Source organism: Eucyclogobius newberryi, unplaced genomic scaffold, assembly GCF_026437365.1.
Source record: "Eucyclogobius newberryi isolate DKJ021-1_F unplaced genomic scaffold, fEucNew1.0.hap1 SCAF_20, whole genome shotgun sequence".
Lineage (NCBI taxonomy): Eukaryota > Metazoa > Chordata > Actinopteri > Gobiiformes > Gobiidae > Eucyclogobius > Eucyclogobius newberryi.
The window spans coordinates 13,587,993-13,605,854 of NW_027315835.1; the positions used below are offsets into that span (position 1 = coordinate 13,587,993).

Sequence of the window (17,862 nt, forward strand, 5' to 3'; positions counted from 1 at the left end):
TGTGGGATGCTTCTGATGTAGCGGAGGGGCCATCTCCACAGGGGGGGCAATCTGAGTGGTTGAAACAGACAGATGCAGCTGTGTTCAAAAGGGCTAGATACCTGGAAGGGTTTGTTTTAGTAGTAAGTGTATTGCGTGCATGGTGCAGTGTTGTGTAAATAGAAAATGTAGTGATGTGGATACATTATTAGCACTCTCTCTGCCTCGAGGCTGGACCTATTAACATTTGTGGGTTTATGACAAGCAATGTATGCTGCGCTGGATAATCATTACAGTTCAATGAGCAACTTGAAATTTCACAAATATCAAAGAAGCAATCTCCTCTGATTAAACAATTCAGTATATTGCAGTTACATTCTATCTGCAATTGAGTATAAACTGACTAACAAATATCTTATGCAATCCACAAAATAGCATGTCTTATGTACAAAAAAGTATAACTCTGTAGTGTTAACATTTTCTGAAATGAATGGGATTCTTTAATGGGATTTTTCATCTCTCAAATGTTAAGGCTCCTGTACATGGTGAAAATGTATATTTTGAACTGATTAATTCTATAAAAATGTGAGTGTTGTGTTGTGAGTTTGAATCCTGACTCCAACAATTTACTGCATGTCCTCCCTCTTCTCTCATCCCCCATTTCTCACTCATACATATAGTATTTACCATAGGTGTTTGTTCTTTTGCCAACTTCATTGTCTGGAGAGAATCTGGTATTATCTGTTTGGGTCTGTAGTTCTTGCTATATTTTATTATGTTTTGAATCTTTGTTGATTTTGTTGAAGTGCAGAGAAAATATGGTCTGAACCAAAGAAAATTAAAATCCCGCTTTTGTGTTGGACTATTCTAGTGCAAATATGCAGTGTGCCACTCTCTGCTGGTGTTGAAGAGAGAAATGTACATTGTTCCGGTTAAACGTGCACAAACAGATACATTTGATGCAAGTATTTCCTTTTAAATTTGTAATTGGTGTCTCTTCATATTCTATGTTTGTTAAGTTGTAACACTTCTGTGCAGGTCGAGAGAAGAGAAAGGGTCCCATGCTCTCTGCCAGTGATGCCGAGTTCCCGCGGGAGTACCACACCCTGGCGGCCGGAGGGGGGCGTGGGGCCAGACGTTTTACCGAAAACAACACCAACAATGGGGGCTTCACCTCCTCTCTGGACCGCCGGCACAACTCTGTGGCCGCCAAGAGCCTGGAAGCCCTCAACAGCATCCACAAGGCGGACATAGAGAGGCAGAGGGACGCGCTGATGGACCTGCAGAAGAACAAGTACTCCAACAGCCCGGGCAGTGTGTCCCAGGGCACGGGCACAGCAGGGAGGCAGGTAATTCACTACACGTATAAGAACAATTAAGAGTCCATGGTGCAATATAAACAATATATTTATTACCATTTGAATTACTTAGGATTAGAGGATTGACTGAATTAATTTTTTTTTTTATCAAAAATAATTTTGTCCAAATAATAATCAATGGGACAATTCATACAAATCCCATCATAGAGACATATTGATTTTATAAGATTAAAACAAAATAAAAACAAATTTCAATTAAATCTATACTCCCAAAAATGAAACCTACATTATTGTTATTTATTTTATTTTACATGCTTACTTTATCATTCAGAAAGTATTTTAGGAACTGTGATCTTTTGGACATTCTGTATAAAATTGAGTGATCTTCTCAGACTAATATTGACACTAAACATTTTAAATCTAGCAGCACTGAACTAACTTGATAAAATCATTCACTGAATCATTCATAATAAAACACCACACTCTACTTTATTTTAAAACATGATTGAATGCTTAAAAAATAGACTTATTTGCAAAGTCTCCAGTCTTATCTGTTTGGTGCCGTTCCCGAGATCTGTCATGTTGTGTTAGCGTCCAGCCTGTTGCTTGAAAACCCCCAGTAGCTGTTTGCCGGGCTGTGATCTGGTGGCTGTCAAGGCCAAAGCATATGATTCACTACACTTCATCCTCATTAAAGTACACACTGACCTCCTGACACACTGGACAACCTCCCACACATCACATTTCTCTGATGTACCTGTTTTTTTTATGTTAGCGTACATATAATTTTACTCAGATTGGTGTTCAACCTTGAGCGAGGGTCTACTATTTCCACATGTGAACATTCTGGCATACAACAACATAGGGCTGCTGTCATGTAGCATATATGTACATGCACTGTGGTCCCTTCATATTCTCATTTACTACAGTGTTAGCAGCATTTATATAGAATCATATAACATAAGAATTCATACAGAATAAGGTCATTTTGATCTCTGCAGAGCTGTTTTCGGGTTGATGGGTTATTCTCATCCAAACACATTTGATTGCACTGTTGACTGTGTGTTATGTTATGACAAATAAACCAATAAACTCACTAGTAAAATTTTGTATTTCTTCAAAATAACATGTTACGATGTTTCCTAAATTACAATATTTTGCCCCCTCTCTTTATCATGCAACTATTCAAATGACACAGACAGTGAAAGCAACACCTCGGTTTGTAGAAATTAGGGACTAGGCAAATGTATCCGGTGCTTGGAATGTAACTTGGGGACAAAAGTATTGACAAAGTATGATTGAAATGACAGTAGCATTTTGAGTATGTCTTTGGTCTTGCTTTTGAAGCATCAACATCAGTCATAAAGCTCTGTTTATGACACTAGCGACTGATGGTCAGAGCCACACAGGCTGCTCCTCTGTGCGCTTTAGAGCTGCTTCTTCACTCTCAAACACCACCTATTTACATATATTATCACTGTATATTTAATGATAAGTTCATCTTATAATTATGTGTTACTGACATACTTAAGTTTGTGGTAGTTTACAGACAGAAAAATGGCTTTAGAATCCAGTGCACAACTTGGAGTCAGACAAAATGCACAAATAATCAGTTCAAAAATGCAGAGAGGAGAAGTCAGGAAAGCTACTGCTATTTAGTCTTAGGCTGGACAATCCCGATAACATGAATTTTCAAAACTATTATCTTAAAATGACAGTATTCAAATGATCTAATTTAGGTCTGGAGCTGATGTCATTATGTACACACATTACTCAAGTTCAATATTCAGCCAAAGCTTTGTTTTATATTCCAGACAAAGTTCAGTCAATTGGATTTTGTATTTGAATGTCCATGATGACAGTGTCTGTAACTGTAATTAATTTGTTCAGGCCTATTCAAATGATTGTTTTATTAAAGGTTACATCCTGGAATGTAACCGGTTTGTTACAAGAATCTGCAGAACTGGCAGACAAATCTCCTATGGAATGAATAGTAATAGTAAGAATATTACTGTTATTTTGGACTATATAGTTTTTATTACAAAAGAAGCAGGTTATTGTCATTTTTGCTGCATCATGTAACCTTTTTTTCTTTGTGTCATATTCATCACTGGTCCCTGTTGTATGCCATTTTCAGATTGGCGCAAACATTAACCCTAATTAGCCCATCCATCTCCTACAGAAATAACGGCGCTGTGACAAAAATGGATGGGGCAGTACAGGTGGAGTCTAATGTCGTCATGGCAACCCACCGTGCCCATATATAGCAGTGATATCATATGGTTTGGCAAATCCGTAGCAGTTGTGTGCGTGTGTGCGTGTGTGTGTGTGTGTGGGGGGGGAAACAGGCACACGCTGTTCCAAGTGAGCGACTGTAAGAAACAGGGGATTTCAAAGCCACTGCGTTTTGTCGGAAGACGGAGGAAGTGATAGACAAGAGAGCCAGAGAGAGGAGGAGAGCGAGAGCGAGAGATAGCAGGAAGACGAATAGAAGGAGGGGCGGGGGGAGCTGCTGGAGATGCTAACTGCCTCCCAGGCGCTACTAGAGGCAGGCACCAGCGCGGGGGGACCGTGTGGCTGATCCAGTGGGAAGCTCGGGGAAAAGACACCGCAGCGAAGGAAGAGGAGGAAAAAAAAGGAGAAAAAAAAAATCGAAGATGGAAAGAGGGGAGGAGGAAGAGGGAGGCGTGCAGAGAGGCAGCGTGCACCAGGCGGCCGACGCGCTTGTTAAGTAGCCACGGTAACTCTCTCTAACCATGTCCTTGCATCCGTAGTTACTGTATGCGATGTGACAGTGAGATGCTCCGGTGCTTTCCGTTCGGGACGCTGTGGGCGCTGCATGTTGTGGGCGAGGAAGTCTTCAGAGTGGCTTTTATGGTCAAGTGAAGCTCCCATTCGTCATGTGATGTGTGGCTATCTGTGCAGAAACTGTCAGGTGATGTCCAGGTGTGGTCCTGCAGCGAGCAGTGCATGGCTATCTGTTCCTGTGTGCGTATCAGGTTGCATGTCTGGGAGGAGGCTGTGATGTATAGTAGTAAATGGGATGGGGAGGAAGCCAGGGAGGTTATGAAAAAAAAACGAAAAAAAAAAAAAAACCTGGGTGCAAAGATGGCTACTTGGCATGCGGGTCAGGCGTGCGCGTCTCTCGCCTCGTCCCCTTTGCGCCGTTTGCCTGTCTGTATCACCGCATATGGACGCCCGGGGATTTCAGCGCAAGTGATTGAGAAATATTGCAGTCGCTAGTCACTGAGTCATGGCTCAGAGGGGGCTGGTTGTATTGGGTATGGGAGATTTTATGTTTCAAAAATGTCAGCTTGTTTTGGTATTAAATCAATGAATCGTCTTCTAGTGTTGTGTCTAGAGGTGCTGGTGTTAGAAAGGCTGATAAATGTGCTAAGAACCCAATGATTCAAGATGGGGGAGACAAAAGCTTTATTTATTAATATCATCATTCATTCTTCTTTCATTTCAGTTCATTCATATTGTTTAGACATTACAGTGGCTTACTCGTATAGTTAAAGTTGTACTATGTGACATTTCTATGGAGAGTTTGTCACCTGCTTGTTCCGCTGTGTGGTTATCTACTGTAACTAAGTCAGACAGGTCAGATCTGTGGAGAGGCTAGTCCACTTTCCATAATAATTTGTTTTTCTATGTATTTTTCAAGCAATAAAACATCAGTAATAATTGAATAAATAGTTAGATATGTTTAATGCCATACTACAAATTGTCTGCAAAGTTAAATATTTAGTTATTATGTTAATATCTGTGTTTGTTTTTACATGTTAATCCAACCTAGAAATAATATTGTTTTTAAAAGGAACTTGTTGTCTAGTTGTAATTATGAAACCAAAGCGTGAAAGTGCTCAGAAATTGGAGAGCGATTAGAACAAGGACAAGAGGTGGTTAACTCGGAAGAATTATCTGTGACAGATATATTATTATCTTGTTTTTGTACGTCTAAGTTACGGCGGTAGCAGGGCAAGACAGTGACACATTTGGAGGTAATAACTAGAGCGTCATGAACCTCTCGATCAATACGCTGTTCAAATAAATATCACTTTATTAGGCGTGTGTGTGTCTAAGGTAAGTCCTGCTTGATGGTTTACAGCTTAATCCATATCAATACCATTTCACATTCTCATTACCGTCTTCAGACAATGATTAGATTTTGTGACGCTGTTGTATCGGGGATCAGCTTTAGAGAGGAGGCGCTCCTCTGATAGTTGCTGGTTGTCTTCTCTAATTGTTGTCATCCCTAGAGAAAACACAAAGTGGCATCCTTGATGACCAGTTCAGTTCAAATTATGTAAGATTGGAAGTAACGCTGCACTAAAGCTGCAGATATAACCAAATGGCTGACTTTTTAAAGCATGCTGTAATTGCAGGAATGTACCCAAGGTCTTTTTTTGTTGCAATATTTGTTAGTAATTGGAGCCACATGCAAGGTTAAACACAGAGTTATTATTTAGCTTCAACAATGCGAATGAAAGGAAGCCCCAGACTTAGTGTAGATTCTCAAGGACTCCCTGGGTGCAATGCTAAAAGATGCAGGAATTCTAACCTCTTCTTCCATTTTAACACCATTTGAGATCTTTTTGCACCATTAGTTTGTGGCGCAGAACAATCAGCAGTGTGAAATGGGGGTGCATAGTAGAAAGAAACATTTTGGTTGCCCTGCACAGCCATTTATGCCTCTGTCCCTAGTCCCACTTACTAAGAGAATGTCCCACTTTTTTTTTTCATTGATTCCACTTGTAATAAAAAGAGAGGTTTACATATAAAGCATGAAATTGCAAATATTCCTCACTTTTTGGGCCTTTTAGCCTTTTGGGTCTAAAACGTCATGAACCACTGCTATTACAAACTCTCTCTGAGTGTTATGGTCATAAAAATAAAAAAGGTGAAATAGCATGTATTATCTATAACCTTAAATGCATTATGTCTGTCCCACCGTGTCCTACCACACTGCACGGTCCAGTGTCTATCATGCATACTTCTTCTACAGCTTTGGCAGGACAGTTTAAATAACGTTTAAATACTGCCACCAATAAGATCGCCTCTAAACATCCTCTATCAATAATAAAAACACCCAATCAAACTTCCAATATGTGAAGCACTGCCTGAATCCAAGCTATATTTGCTCCTTGTGGTACATTTAATAAGTTGACCGTTTCCCATGCCCTGTGTGTAATTGACTCTGTACTGAACCTCAGCCTCCTCGCTCCCTCTCAGTCGATCTGGGTCAGAGCAGCCCACAGGCCTGTTGCTCTTTCATAGTCGGGATCGCTTCCTCTTTCTTGCCTCCTCCACTTCACAATTTCAAAAAACTTCCACACACAAACGGGGCAAAGTCAATATTTGTGAGGAGGCATCTCCCCGAACAGTCGGTGAGCGGTAAATAGAGTTACACCCACACCTCAGATTAATTTTGATGGGAATGAAATTTTTTGAACAGCTTTTCAGATAAGGCTGAGTGGGTGAAACTTTAATCTTAGGTATGAAAAGTAATACTCAATTTGTCATTTGGAGGTTGGGAGTTGTATTATCCATGTCTACTGTAACTTCAACTGGAGAGTCATGATTTAATATAGTCTAACAAAGTGGTAATCAACGTATTTTAAATTCTGTTATTTTGACAAACCAAGGTGCTTTGCTACTTAAAATGTGCATGTGTAAATGATTTCATGTGCTAAATGTAACAATGGCTTTTGCTGCGCTATTGCATGGAAATTGGCTTGGCAAAAATGATGAAATTCTTAAGGCGTCTGCGGAAACAACAATGAATCCTATTTGAATCCTATTTTGAACAGAATGCTCTGACAATCTTGTAATGTGTGGTGGTTTAAAATTGCGTCCATCTGTTTAAAATGGATTTAAAATGTTAGACGGCTGTGGTTGATTGGCTCTTTGGTAGAAATGTTGATAAAGATGACAACACTGTGTTTATGGGCATCAATTCGAGGCCTGTAACAACCTGATTTATCTGGTGTTTTGGATTACGTGGAGAATTTGGGCTGGAATTGAAAATATGGTTTGTCTTTTCCTAATGGTAACTAAATCATGGGAGGAAAAACTACTAGCATTTACAAAGTCTTCAAATGCCAGACACAAACATCTCATTGCCATAATGCAGAGATAATTAGTTTGGCTTCAGAACTGAAAAAGTCTCTTAGATGGGAGACAAAACATCAATTCATTTCAAAATGTTCCTTCCAGATGACTTGGGGATTACATTACAATTTACTAAACAATTAAACAGTGGTGGAATGGTTCATTGCCGTTCTCAATTTGCAAATCTTGATTTAACTCATTTAATCCATATTCAGTAAGAAATAAAAATGAATATCCTGATATATGTTTGTATTATCTCGATGATGATATTCAAAGAATATGATGGCACTTCATCGGACACGTACCTGTAAGGTAAATTGTCTTTATTAGAGTTTAAATATCACATAAAACAGGATAAGTCTGTAAATGAACCCAAAAAAGTGCAGAAATATCACTTTATACATTCAACTGCTTATTTTTCAGCCTATTTAAACATTTTTTTTACACATAGACGATATACTCCATATTTAAATCAGGCATGTCTCCAAAAACGTATATATTTTCTGCTATATCTCCCACTTCTGATCCATTCAATTCAACTTCTTTGATTTTCTCTTGTAATTATTGATCTGTTTTTGTTAAGTAAGTTGAAAGGTTGCTCATTATACTCCGTGAAGTGAACATACCGTAATATTATTGGTCATTACCGGACACACATATGGGATTGGCCACCTCCCAAATAAAGTGCAATGGCAGTGTCTTAATCCAGTGTTTATCAGTCTAATCCTGGTTTGGGCCGGAGCCAGGCCACGTTCATCTGAGGAGAGCGCACGGATACAGCTGGCGGTGGTGCTCATTTCTTTCCTTAGTTTGCACAAAGTCACTGTAAACATTTGATTAATTGCACTGAGGCAATTATAGGCAATTAAAGTCCTATTATGATGGCAGTGAAGGACAACGTAAATTCATCGTGCGATCAGGGAGATAATTAGCCCGTCACGTTGCCACTGAGATAAATATGGAAAAAAGACGTATCATTTGTGGTTTGTCTGCCTGAGGTCGGATATAATGTCGGCCCATTTGAAAAGGAGTGTTTTTCTTTGTAGTGAAGGCCACTGAGTCCGTGTCAAGTCGGGAATGCAAGACAATATAATGGATACACAATATGGTTTGAGTTCAGATTAAAGGTGCACTATGTAACTTTTATGGGTCTGCAACCTGCTTGTCTCCATGGAGATATTATTGCTTTCCTGAAATGTTCCACAGCACGTTATTAAAGGTATTCATCTGCAATCATCCAATTACAGGTGCTTTTATTGTTAGCAAATTGGAATTCATGTGCAATTCATGTGCAATTACTGTGAAATTCATGTGCAATCTATGTGCTGTCGTGACACATATTCATGTGCAATTACTGTCGGGATCACATGCAATGGTATTTATTTATTGATTTGTCTATGGGAGTTTTTATTTATTTATAGGAGATCTTCTACTGAAAGTGTTTTTCAGACTTCCTATAAGTGATCTGTTCTTCTGTATCTACCTCTGTATCTACCTGCGTTGCACCAATGAAATTTCCCCATGTGGGACAATAAAGGAATATCTTATCTTATCTTATCTTATCTTAAATACTGTGAAAACATGAATTCTTACAGTGAGCGAGACACAGACCTTTAACCTAGCCTGGTGGTGTCACCTGCTTGTCTCCATGGAGATACATTGACATGTTAGATGTGGAATAGGGCTGTCACTAATGATCATTTTAGTAGTATAATTTTTGGACTATTCAAAGGACTGTTTCTATTGTACATTTAACTGATTATTGATCATAAAAAAGGTCAAAATATTGTGACTGAAAGATTTTAGAGAGACAATATTTCCAAGTATAGTGGAATATGTATGTTTTTTTGACATTTTGATAATAATAATGCCTCTGTCCTTGTTATATATATTGTTTTCGTATGTGTTTTAGAGTCGGTATAGTTAGAACAATTATGATCATAAAAATACGATTCAGATTTTTTGTGGGTGAAACATTCCAGATGAAGCAGTGACATCTCCAGGAAGTAAAGCAGGTTCCTCCACCCGAAAAGTTACAAAATGTACCTTTAATGTACCTTTAATGTTTGCACGGTATTTTAAGCAATATTTGGCTGTGTTTTTGGTGCAAAACAAACTTTTGTCTTCATATTCCATAGTCCTTTTTGTACTTGAATATCAGGACTTTTGGACTGTATAATTATTATAATCTTAAAATTACGCTCAACTTTTGATAAAGGTTTTGTCGAGTAATTGTAATACTTTATCACGTACAATTGCGTTGTATGTGTACCATGCATGACAAAACCCACCGCAGCAGGATTACCTCACATAGAGACAAGCTTCCCCCTGCTCTCCCACTTAGCTGTGTTTGCACCAGTCCATTCCTCTTGCTCCATTTCTTTTTCTATAGCCAGAGTGTTATTTAGTGCAGCACATGACAAAAATGTCTAACGTTCAATCCCTTTCCTCTCCCTCTCTCTCCCCTCTGTCTCCTTTGCTCCTTTGTTTTTCCTCCTCCCAGCAACAACCAAACTACTGGAGCTTCAAGGTCAGTGCCAAGATTTTTGTTTTTCCGTTTGTGGATTTGCCTCTCTCTGAATAGATCTCTTTTCTTCTGTGTCTTCTTTGCACGCTCTCCCGTTAGAGCAGCGGTCACATGTCGCACGTTTTCAAGTGAAAATCTTTATCGGCGCTTTGCTAATATCCGCGTTTTAATTGTGAGGCTGACTCCAAGCAGGGTTTTCTTGGCTGTGATGAGTTGTGCTTAATCTGCCACGGCCCCTGGGACTCTCTGTGATTAGATCTAGAGGGTGAAGTGGCGTGATGGGGATATCTGTGGCACTGATTCACGCCGCACGCCTGACAAATTCTATAGTCACTGCTAATTCAATCGTAAGAATTGTAAAAGGTTCAAATGGCTGAACGTTTAGGTCGGTCAGTTAGCCTGTAATTGTTTAGGGTACTTTGAGTATTAGGGCTGCACGATATTGAACATTATTGAGATATGGCTGTTAATCACTGCAATAACCAGATTGTTGAGATATTTTGATATACTTTTTGACACATTGATTTCAGTTACAGTAAAACAAATAATGTTCCCTTATGTATTTGTCAAACTTGGCAAAATTGAAACCTAATACAAAACTAAATCAAGGAAAATTTACTTTGAATAAGGAAAGGAAAGACATTTTTAAACATTTTCTTTTTAAAAACAACACATTTCGATGGAGGACCTTAGTGTGATTGCAATATATTTTGTTGCAAATTTTGATTATTGCATTAGCCAATATTGCGATATCAATGCTTATGCGATGTATATCGTGCAGCCCTTCTTTGAATGCTAGTTGCATGCAAAAGTAACTAGGTAAAAGTTCAAACTACAGTCATGACTTTTCACATTTATGAGATGATTAAAGTTTGGCCGTGAAAAGAATAAGACACAATTCAGGGCCATGTGAGATGGAGATAACCACTGCAAAAAGACGTCAGCAAAAAAAGGAACCAATTTCATTTTCATTTCATTTTTTTGGACACAAAATGTTATGCATTTGTTTAATTTACATTAGATTCATATTAGATCTTTGGTGGAGAATAGGAGTAGGAAGGTTGTCATCATGGACATGCTCCATAATAACTTCTCAAACCAGACGGAAAGTACTTTCTACAGATAACTGCCCTTGGATGTAGTAAAGTATAAGTAAAAAGTATCCACTGTAATATTTACTAGTAAAGTACAGCTACCAAAAAATATAACTAAACACAGTACTTCACTTACTTTAGTATGTTACTTTCCACTTCTGGAAATGGTAATACTTTAAGATATAAGAATGAAGTATCTTTACCTTTGCAAATATTTTTGCTGTAGGTTTTGTTCAAGCACTGTCTGAGAACTGCTAGTTTTGTTATCTTAGTTTTTTCTTTGAACATAATTGACCTTTTATTAACAGGTGAACATGTACTTCTAACTGTGTCACCATGGTAACACACCTGTAGGTTGTGGTTAGCCTGGGATGAAGTGGCTGCTAACCTCTCAAGTCTCTGTATATAGCTCAGGATTGTGCCATTACTTCACAGAAATGTATGATCAGTGCGTCCTAAAGTGATCGTCACCATGTTTTGATAATGAGAAGAACCCTGGTTGAAAACTAAATGTTATAATCATGCTCTCTACTTAAAGCTGAAAATGTAAAGCCCTTTATGTATCTCCAGACTGCCTTGCCTTATCCAAATTCATAGATCTTTCTGCGCCTGTGATGTGGAAATGTAAAGCTTAGCTACATCACCTGCATGAGTAAGTTTGAGCTTATTATACATTGGTAGATTTATTGAGAGATAAAAAAAGCTATATATATTTACAATTTAACTGCCAATATTACTTACTCAGTCCAGGCTTGTCAAAAGCCCTTAGCACATCTTCATTCAATCTCTGAATACATTATGTTTATTTAGCAGTGTTTTGGCCTGTCTCTTTGATGAAGCCCTGGGGAGACTGCAGTTAAACGTATGCTAACCTCAGCACTTACTGCATCTTAACCAGAAAACGACTTGATCTTCCTCTACAATGAACCTTGCTGAAGCTAGTGCTGCTGACATAGTGAATAAAAATCGAGTATTTTTCCTGTGCTGCTGCTTTGGACATAATTCAATTTAAATATGCAGTCATCCAGTCGTTTGAGAATCCGCCGTTCAGACACTATCAGTTCTAGACAATTGGTGCCTATCGTGCTGATGCAAATGCTGCAGGACATAGCAGACACTCTTGACTTTCTGTGCTATGTTAAAGCAAAGTCATTTTCTCAAATTAGTGTCTATTGTTTTGGTATTCTTTCTTCGACCACCAAGGCTCTGCTCTTGTCCTGAGGCTTGTATTACCCTGTATGTCTGTAGTTAACTCTATATAGATATAGCTATAACGCTCTAAACAAGTCAGGTTTAGAGTGTAGTGATGCAGGAGAAAGCACAGTCAATTCCTGGCACTGCTTACGGGTTTGCAATAGATAAAAATGCAGATAGTGCACATTTTGCTGCTTTTACTGTGCACTCTATGGAGAGAAAATGAAATGCACTTTTAAATGTACTGTTATTGCATGTGTAAAATAGACTCATAGCTCAAACCGCTGTACATCCCAGACCTGACTCTCTAGTCCCATCTGCCCGAGCTGTATCTGTGTGCATTTAATGGTCTCCCCAAACTCCTCACGACACGTCTCGCCGCTCCCCTAAATGAACAAACGGGCATAGCTAAAACAAACACGATATAGTTTAGTGCAGTATTAGCTTGGCCCACAGCCTCGCCTCTTTTACAGTGACCGTATAGAAAGCTGCATATGAAGTAAATAGACTTCCATGTTGTTCTTGCAAATCCTCCAACAAAACAGATTGAAAGGATTTTGCAGCCGGTCCATAGGGAGCGGCAGGGATTTGCTCAGCCTTCGTCTTCTTTTGCTGCTGCTACTAACATAATGGAAAATAGTGCGTAGTAATTGTGTCCTTTTCACAGCTCCGAGCGCCACGTACGGAAAAAAATGTATGCTTAATTTGGCCTCTTCTGTCGGATTGGTCAGAGTAATCACTGCACCATTGTCTCCGTTTTTGCTGCGGTATTGAATTTTGAAATAGCGAGTTACATTGCAATTATTTAACATTATGCTTCACAGGGATGTTTTAAAGGAGAATAATACATATGTGGTTTAGCAAATGTAAAAATAACTTACAATGTGATCTGTAGGGCTACCTAGAGACTATTAGGAAATACTGTTTTACATGTATTAATCGAGAGTCTATGTCACGTTCTATATCTGTCTTATGTGATTTTTCTGATTTGTTTGGCAGCCTGTGTGTACAAGGCAAATTCCCCTCTGGACAAAACAAAGCAATCATACATCTTGAATATTTTAAACTAGACTATGAAGGAGTTTCTATTGGTGGAATGATCATATTCATTATTTGGCAGTGTGGGGATTTTAACCTGCTCCAAGGTTTTGAACAAGGCTGCTTTACAATTTTAAACTGCACACAAATATTCAGTCTGGTTTTCCTCTAGACCATTTTTTAGACATACATGATCAAATTAATTTTTCCATTAAAATCTAGTGCACAAAACAAAAACAGTAGTTTCACCCACTGATATTATTTAGTGTGAAACTCAAAAAATATCAATAGCAATACAAATAATTCATTATGCCAATCCCATTGGTTAGTTAGTTGCTTGGTTGGATCCAAATGAAATAATTCAGTTTGACATCTAGATATTATTATTACTTGTTTTATTTTTATATTAGAAACTGTAATTAAATAAAACATGAAAGAATAAAAAAATAGTACAAATATCATTTGTAAATGATTGATCATTCTGAGATACAGCTACACAAATCATGAGAGCCTAAGAAACTATTCAATTTTTTTTCCCAAAAGAAGTTTGTGTTGTTTGTTTTAACCTAGCTTTGTGTTCCTCTACAGAGACTTAATGTGTTGAACATGTTGCATTCAGAGTACGTTCCTGTTTGGGCCTCCCCTGACTAACCCTGCCATATTTGTCCCAGCGAGCTAGCTCAAGTCTAACCCATTCAGACAACTGCCTTTGTTGCTCTTGTGCTGTTTGGATGTTGATATGATCCTCTGTGGAGAAAATATTCCCCCAAATCTGCATTGAAGAAAAGCGTGAGTGTTTTGGGCTGGTAAAAGGCTTTGAAAGGGGCTGGTGTGGCTGTGCTTCCCTCCTGACGAATGGCAGCAGACACCGGCGCGTGGCCAGAATCACTTATTGACTCCTCACTGCCATATGCAGAGATTGGAAGGGGTGTTCAACGAGACAAAAAGACAGTATTGTAGAAGATAAATTACAGTAAAAGTAAAAATGATTAGGTAATACTATTTGTTACCATAGATTGCTGTGACAGAAATTATAACAAGTTAACAAAGCTGTATGTTTGAAGTGAATGCACTATAGACTGGAGGCAAAAGTGGAAAGTCATAACACATTTTTTTTTATAATTAACCAACATCATCAGATCAAAAATATGAATGGGTTGTGTAGTCCTTTTAACAAAACAATAAGTACGTTTACATTTCCATGGTGAAAATGTCAGTCGCTTTTCTATTACAAAGAATGCAAAAAATACACATTTCTGGCCTTTTTGTATTTGACCTTCACAAAGAGGTATATATATTTTTAGATTGCCAACAATTTGTTCATTTAAACATCTGGATGTTACCTTCAACAAAAATGCCAAGCGTCTATCATAATCTCCTTAAACCAGTGCTTTTCATTTGCCAAAACCACCTTGATTTGTCATATTTTTGGCCAATCCCAGTTTCTCATTGAAATCACATAATGCTCCACTTCACTTTTGCCTCCATTGCAAAATTGTATTTGTTTCCAAACTATTGCCAAATTTGGGTGTTTCTGCCAAGAGCTACGAGCGACCACAGGGACATCTCCAGATCCTGAGCTAAAGGCTTGGTCATGAATACATAGCTGAATGATTTAGTTTATATTGTGGATATTTTAAGTAAACTGAAGTGACAGATCCTAAAACTCTATCCAAAAGGTCACACCCATTCTAGGACGCGAAATAGTAGTAAAGTAGAAAATATAGATAGCGATTTTATGCTAATTTTATCATAATTGTGAAGCCAAACCCTTAAATAATCTACTCTAAATGTAAAATAGTTTTTAAAAACAATTGCTGCAATACATAAATGGTTGAATGAGTTAGTTTGTAATGAGTCATACAAGTTATTTGTTCAATGGTCTACAGCTCAAATCTTATCCTAGTACAGAAGAATAACAAAAGGTTATGCAGAAGACATCACAGCATTCTGAATTTCAGCTGCAAGAAGCAAATATATGACATTTTCTCCTGTAAGAGCTCAAAACACAATTAAATGTGACAGAGCTGTTAGAATCAAACAAAAAATGTAAATGTCTACAACTCTGCTAAATATTTAGTTTGTATCCGGCATCTATTAGAAGAAAATCAATTAAACAGTTGTAGAAAACCCCACATAACACTCCCATTTAGCACTGATTTGACTTTGTGATCACAAGTTGAACTCAAGATTTTTTTTTGAGTCCGTTTGTTGAGGAAATGAACTATTATGCGGCAGTTAAAATGTCCTTAATCTCCAATTGTCGTTAGCAAACAAAGTCGCTAAGCTCTGCACTGTCACAGCAACCAGAGAAACTACTTTTACTTTACATTTTGCCCTGTTAAGTTAATTTGAGCAAAACAAAAGCTCAACGGAAAAAAACAATGCTGAAAAGAGCAAAGACATGTCATTCTACCATACAAAATCTATAGACCAAATATACCAGTTTGTTGCTGCATATCAGACACATGGTCATAATGTTACGGCTGATCAGCGTGTATTGACTCTTTGAAAGTGTATAGAAATGTGCCCCCCATCTGGACTGTTGTCATTATGAATAAGTAGATCATAAGCCAAAAGGTTGCCAATATGCAGCGCTGTTGCACCGTGACACTTTTCGCTGAAACACTTTAACGAGTTCACAGAGAAACATCCAGGCAGGGAGATGAGCAGTAGCCGCTTCCTGTTTCACTACACAAATCGTTCGCTTGAGCAAGACAATTAACCCCCGGCTGCTGGTGTTGATCTGCTCCGTGGGACACCTCTGGGATCAACACTTTATTGGGCAGCTTGCCGGGGGAGAGATATTACTTCTCTCAACTGCCTTTCTAACCTTCTGAAATCCACCACAATGCCAAAAGCACACTTACAGCCAACCTAAAACATTCAATTCGGTAATAACTTTACTGTCGTGCTCATGTGCAATGGTGTAACATTCGTGTGCACATAACTGATGAGAATAGAGTGTTTATTTTTCCATTATTTTTATTAGTAGTATTATCTTGTCTTACGCTAGCTGTTTTTTTTTTTTTTTTTAATTTAATTAATTTATTTTTGTATTATTTATTTATTTATTTATTATTTTTATTTTTTCTAATTTAATTTAATTTTTAATTTTTTTTTTAATTTTTTTTTTTTTTTAATTCAATTTATTTTTATCTTTAGTTTAAGTTTTTGTTTATAAGAGTTCTTCTATTGAGGGTGTTTTTTAAACTTCCTATATATTATCTGTTCTTTTCCTCTGTATCTACCCACGTTGCAACAATACAATTTCCCCATGTGTGGACAATAAAGGATTATCTTATCTTATCTTATAATATGGAAGTCAATATTTTTGATCAGAGGTGAGACAATCGAGATGACGAATAAGCCTTGTAAATAAATAAAATGCAATGTTGCCTACTGACATTTTGATACAAGACACGGATGAGGATGAGTGAGATATACCAGTTACGAAGCACAATCCACTGTGTTAAACGGAACCGAGAGGCTTCAGAGTAGTGGAGGAAGCATGCGTGTAAATAATGTCACAATAATAATCAAATATGACATGATCAATGATTATACGAGATACTTCCTACAATGAAAATGCGAGATGTGAATAACAGGCAGCACGGTACAATGAATCAACCTTGAGAACATGATCCATTCACGTCATTCACTTGCCTTTATCGCTTTTATTAGGTGTTCTACACAGAGCAAAGAGCAGAGATTTGTTTTTCTTAAGAGCTTTCAAGTAGCGCTTAAGTTTGTCATTACGATTTAGTAAATAACTTCTGTATAAAATAGAGGACTGTTCTGTAGCTGTAAGGGAACACCGTGGTATGTAGTGCTAATGGCCGTGCGGCGCTGGGGGGATGTGATTGGTCGGTCAGTCTACAGATGTGCACAGCTGCTTCATAAATCAAATACAGTGTCCGGCTGCTGCTGGGGAACCTGACAGAGCAGCCAATCAGATTCAAGCTTTTTCAAACCGACACAAGAGCAGAACATGTAGGTGGATATAGAGGCTGTACAACATGCTGGTGTTAGGGGTAAGGCTTGTTGTTTCATTTGTCTGCGTTGACCATAAAACAAATGCTTATGTTGTATTGTTTTTAATAGAACGTCTTGTGCTTTTTATCACGCCTTTGTGACGTTGTTCATGTTAGTTAATCTCTGAGTTTTGGTATAGTTCTTGGCATACTTTGTAGTGGTTTATGAACCTTGCCAAAATGAATTCTGACTTTATTCCTGGTTGCAAATTTAAATTTAAGAAAGTAGAGATACACTTTTCAGAAATCCTATATTATTGGAACCACTGCTGATTCGTCTCAAAAGGGCTTAATTTTTTTATTCTACAAAAAGTGAATGGGTATTTTTCTTTTATTGGACATAATGATGCAAAGTAAAAGTTAAATGTTATGAATGTATCATTATTTCTAACTACTGGTACTACAGTGCACAATTTACTACTACTACAGCGCACAATTTACTTCTACTACTACTACTACTACTATTACTACTACTACTACTACAGCGCACAATTTACTTCTACTACTACTACTATTACTACTACTACTACTACAGTGCTCAATTTACTACTACTACTATTACT

At 37.8% G+C, this 17,862-nt stretch overlaps 1 protein-coding gene across 14 annotated transcripts in view; it reads left to right on the forward strand.

The window, feature by feature from the left end:
- srcin1b (SRC kinase signaling inhibitor 1b) overlaps positions 1–17,862 on the forward strand; it is an 80,138-nt gene that overhangs the window by 28,369 nt on the left and 33,907 nt on the right. For 12 of the 14 annotated variants that reach the window (XM_072456650.1, XM_072456653.1, XM_072456648.1 and 9 more), the window contains exons 2-3: positions 1,018–1,328; positions 9,916–9,942. In XM_072456650.1, coding sequence (XP_072312751.1) covers positions 1,018–1,328; positions 9,916–9,942 — 338 coding nt within the window. Of the gene's footprint in view, positions 1–1,017; positions 1,329–3,636; positions 4,039–9,915; positions 9,943–17,862 lie in introns of those variants that run through there. The other 2 variants (XM_072456661.1, XM_072456662.1) reach the window with 2 other exon arrangements.